The 5,000-nt window shown below is 35.7% G+C and overlaps 2 protein-coding genes across 2 annotated transcripts in view; both read right to left on the bottom strand.

Moving 5' to 3' along the window:
* LOC125027068 (adenylate cyclase type 2-like) overlaps positions 1–5,000 on the bottom strand; it is a 286,172-nt gene that overhangs the window by 185,550 nt on the left and 95,622 nt on the right. The window lies entirely within an intron of this gene.
* Positions 3,916–5,000, bottom strand: part of LOC125026989 — a 5,959-nt gene continuing 4,874 nt past the window's right edge. Inside the window, exons 3-4 of the mRNA XM_047615595.1 lie at positions 4,431–4,463; positions 3,916–4,028 (exon numbers count right to left, since the gene is read on the bottom strand). Of these exons, the coding sequence (XP_047471551.1) occupies positions 3,916–4,028; positions 4,431–4,463 (146 nt within the window). The remainder of the gene's footprint in view (positions 4,029–4,430; positions 4,464–5,000) is intronic.

Raw genomic sequence — 5,000 nt, 5'->3', positions numbered from 1 at the left:
GGGTGGGAAACGGTAATAAACAGGAGGATGAGTATTTAAGCAATTTAAGATTTAAAAGCAATATATTCCTCTATTCCTCTTCAACAAATGTAATAACAATCAATAAACGATTTAAAGGGGAAGAGCTTTAAAGGCTGGGCGCAAGAGGAAGAGGAACGAGGCCAATTTCATGCATTCGAGTCCATATAAGCAAATGTAAGTACGGAATAAAAACAAATGAAAGTACGTAATAGTAGTAGATGAAGATGTAAAGGCAACTTGGTGTATAAAAGAAAAAACAACAACACACCCTGAAGCTAAAATTGAGAAAATAATTATGCTACTTTCCTGTCTTGAGTCTTGAATCAATGCAGTCTCCCAGACACGGAACAAGGAATAAGGCCAAGGTTACTTAAAAGACAATTTATAAGCGCTCGAAAAGGAGTGCAAGTCAACGAAAGGGATAAGGTAAGTCCCTCATAGAATAGAGAACATATCCATAGTGATATATATATGTACTTGGAAGTAGTAAAAAGCAGGGGGCAGGTCGCGTATGTAGGAGACAGGGCGACGGGTGGACAAAGAAGGCGTAAGATTGGGGAATAACTGGCATAAAGACCAATAACCAGATGACGCGATGACATAACGTAATTAGGCGGACAGAAATGGAAACGAAATACCGAAAGACCGGCGTGTTAGGAAAACATTGGGAAAAGGCTTATGCTCTTCGGTAAAAGGATATAAGCTTATGATGATAAACATTTTATACATATGTATTTACACACAAACACACACACACACACACACACACACACACACACACACACACACACACACACATATATACATATACACACATATATATACACATACATATATACATGTATACATATATATCAGAGCCCTTGTCTTGAAGGTCCTTTTGGCTTTCACTCACATCGTATCCAACTTAAAAGAAAAAGTTTCCCAAACAACACAATCTTAAAAACCAAATGCGGTATTGACTTTGCCATTGAGCCTTCTGTGATGCAAAGACTTTAGCAACAAGTCTGCAAATGAAAGCTTTATTTATGCCCTTTACAATACACAGTTAAATTGAACTGCCATTTTGGATGTAAATGATGGCTTGAGGAGGCATTCAGAAGCACACTGCGAGTCAGATTTCCTCTCTCTCTTCCTTTTTTATTTTTTTTCTCCTTCTCTTTCTTTCTCTCTTTCTTTCCTTCATTCTCTCTTTTTCTCCTTCTTCCTTTCTTTCTTTCATACAGTAAAAAAAGATAAAGGTAATGATATTGTTGATGATTAACACTATTATTTAAAAAATAACAATAATGATAACAACAACAACATCAGAAATAACAACATTAACCACAATAACAAAAAAAAAAAAAAAACTCTGCTTCTATAATATTCTAATGAGATAGTAATGTTTTGTTTGCGGTTAATTTGCCAGCAAGTTGAATGCAAATTATGATATGGGAAAAAATGACGGTTAATTCATCATTTTTTTCCCCCGCACGTATCCATTCATATTAATGATGCGTTAAATTGTTGAAAGCACTTATATCTTATATCCAAAACAGTGCGACTTAGAAAAAAAGAAATGAAAAATAGAAAATGGAAAAAAAAAGAAATGGAAAGAAAGTATAGATAGAAAAAAAAGAAGAAAGAAAAAAAGGAAAGAAATGAAAAGAGAAAAAGAAAGAAAAAAAAAAAACGAAAAAAATAAATAAAAAAGAAATGGAAAGAAATGAAAAGAAAAAAAACGAAAAAAAAAATATATATATATAAACATGAATCCATTCTATCTACTTTCGATCCGTGCCTATCTAGTTCTCCTTTCCTACCAACCCACATCCTTATACAACAATCTATCATTCTCCCTTTCCTTTCTATCTATCCTCCTCTCTACCTACTCCTTTGTTCCTATCCCCCCCCCCCACCCGGAAATAAGCTCACGAAGGCATATGAGCAATAATATTGATACTTCCAATAACATTACTCGAACGTCATTGCTATGGTGATCTTGCCATCGTCGGTAAATCATGGCAGTAGGTATGGTCTCGTGTATTAGGAGGAGGTACGGGCTTATTCCTTTTGTAATTGGGTGTTATTTATGCTTTCCTCTTTGATCTTTTCTTCTTTTTCAGTCGTTGTTGTCTTCTGTTTCTTTTGCTTCTGGTGTTTCTTCTTTTTTTTTTTTCTTTTTCTTCTTCTTTATCTTTTTTTTTCTTTTTCTTTTTGTTCTTCTTTTCTTTTTCTTTTGGAGTTTCTTCTTCTTCTTATTCTTCATCCTTTTCTTCTTCTTCTTCTTCTTTACCTTCTTCCTCTTCTTCTTCTTCTTCTTCTTCTTCTTCTTCTTCTTCTTCTTCTTCTTCTTCTTCACCTTCACCTTCACCTTCTTCTTCTTCTTCTTCTTCTTCTTCTTCTTCTTCTTCTTCTTCTTCTTCACCTTCACCTTCACCTTCACCTTCTTCTTCTTCTTCTTCTTCTTCTTCTTCTTCTTCTTCTTCTTCTTCTTCTTCTTCTTCTTCTTCTTCTTCTTCTCCTTCTCTTCCTGTTCTTATCATTATTCTTTTTCTTTTACTACTATTTATTTTTCCTTTAATTTTTTTTCTCTTCATTTTGCGTTTCTCATCACTATCACTATTATCATTATTCTTGCTGTTTATCTTATGTATTATTGTTTTTTCATTCATTTTTTTCATTTCAGAGAAAATTAAACTAAACGGAAGTGATGTTCAGCGAAATATATATTTTACGTATTTCTGTGTTTTTGCTAATGTTTTTTTTTTTACGCGTGATCAAAATACAAGATGTTTAATGCAAGGCTTAAAAAAAGTGGAATATAATGCTTCTCAAATCAACCAACTGTTGGTATTAAAATCGAAAAAAATATATGTATATATTGCTTCTTTGCAATTTCTGCATTTGTCAAGCTTATGTTAAATACTTTGTGAGGACTGAGCATGATGATGGTGACATTGGTAATATTTTTAATGGTGGTCATTATAGTGGTTGTAATAACAATGGCGATGGTAAGAATAATAATGGTAATGATAATTACAAGAGTATGATAATGGCAATGACAATAAGAATGGTTAGATTATTTAATAAATAAGAATAAAGGTAATCATAATAATAATGGTGATGATTATCATAGAACTACAACTTCTTGATAATTAACAATGATAAGCAACAATTATAGAATATAATATATTTTATAGAGATATCATGTAATGTTAAAAAAAACATCCATTTATCATTTGTTATTCATAAAGTTTCACTGAACAAGGAAACATTGACGGGCGGGGGCGGGAGGGGGGGGGGGGGGATCGTTCGTAACACCTTTTGTGTATCTAACTAAAGGTATAGTCTCTGGTTTATTTTTCGTAGTGAGTGAAAAGCAGTTTGATTTTATAAGACTGAGACTGAAGTGGTTGTGAATTACAAGCTTTAAAAGATATTATTTAAGGCATTTTATGTTTTTTTTTTTTTAACATTACCTCTCTTGTATTCCTTATTTTCTCTCAGGTTCTTTGTCTGAAAGTTTCTCTTCTCCTCTCTTACTCTCATTTTTTTCTCTCTATCCTATTTCTATTTCTCTACTTCTTCCTTCTCTCTCCATCTCTCTGTCTTTCCGCCAAATCTATATACCATTCTCTCTTTCTCTCTCTCTGTCCCCCTCTCTCCCTCCTTCCCTCTCCCTCCCTCTCTCCCTCTTTCCCTCTCTTCCTACCTCCCTCCCTCCCTCTCCCTCCCTCCTTTCCTCTCTCTTCCTACCTCCCTCTCCTCCTCCCTTCCTACGTCCCTCCCTCCTTCCCTCCCTTCCTCTCCCTCCCTCCCTCCCCCCTTCCTACCTCCCTCCCTCCTTCCCTCTCCCTCTTCCTCTCCATCCCTTTCGAAAACCAACCCAGACTCACTCAAGATGCCTCCTTATACTAACAACCCGGCTGGGATATGCTTAATGCCAGTCCTACACTGATGGAGGCGAAGAACGTTAAGTAAACATTCGAAGTTGATAATAGCACCATTGAAGAGGACGTTCTCTAAAAGAGGGAACGCCATGGAAACCTAAGGACAAACTAGAGAACGTGGTAGCTATATATTTTTTCAGAGGGGATGCACTGAGTAAGAGAGACATATTTATACTGTACATTTAGGGAGAGTGTGACTAAGAGCTAATGAAGGCCGTACACACATAACTGTAACGTGATAAGTGGTTGTCTATATAACTATCAATCGGTCTACTTATCCATCCGTCTATCTATAAAAATCTCTCTATCTATCTATCTAACTACATCTCTCTCTTTCTCTATCTATCTATCTATTTATTTATCTATCTCTCTCGCTCTCGCTCTCTCTATTTATCTATCTCTCTGTCTGTCTCTCTCTTTCTCTCTCTCTCTATATATGTGTGTGTATATGTGTGTGCGTGTGTATAAACTTACTGTGACTGAAGCCCTCGTGAAACGCTGATTTACCTGGAATAAAAATGAAAACGATGAGTATACTGACACCGATACGCAATAAAATGAAAGAGAAACAGTGCCCGTTCTGAAAGTCCCAAACAATACACAAAAGATGGAATAGGATTTCCAGTAACTATACTCTAATTTATATATTTTTATATTTTTTTTATGCATTATTATTTTATACATAACTGCTATCTGTTTACTGAGAAGGTAAGTATTTCAAACCGTAGACCGATGCTTTCTTCTAGTTAGAAAATGAAAAAAAAGGTAAAACGAGACGTAGAGAGAGAGAGAGAGAGAGAGAGAGAGAGAGAGAGAGAGAGAGAGAGAGAGAGAGAGAGAGAGAGAGAGAGAGAGAGAGAGAGAGGAGATAGATATATAGAAGGGAGAGAGATGAGAGAGAGGGAGAGAGACGCGTTGGGATGGAGTGAGAAGAGAGAGCGAGCGAGAGAGAAAAAATGAGAAAGAGAGAGAGAGAGAGAGAGAGAGAGAGAGAGAGAGAGAGAGAGAGAGAGAGAGAGAGAGAGAGAGAGAGAGAGAGAGAGA

Source organism: Penaeus chinensis, chromosome 7 (assembly GCF_019202785.1).
Source record: "Penaeus chinensis breed Huanghai No. 1 chromosome 7, ASM1920278v2, whole genome shotgun sequence".
NCBI lineage: Eukaryota > Metazoa > Arthropoda > Malacostraca > Decapoda > Penaeidae > Penaeus > Penaeus chinensis.
This window is presented reverse-complemented; position numbering and strand designations above follow the sequence as displayed.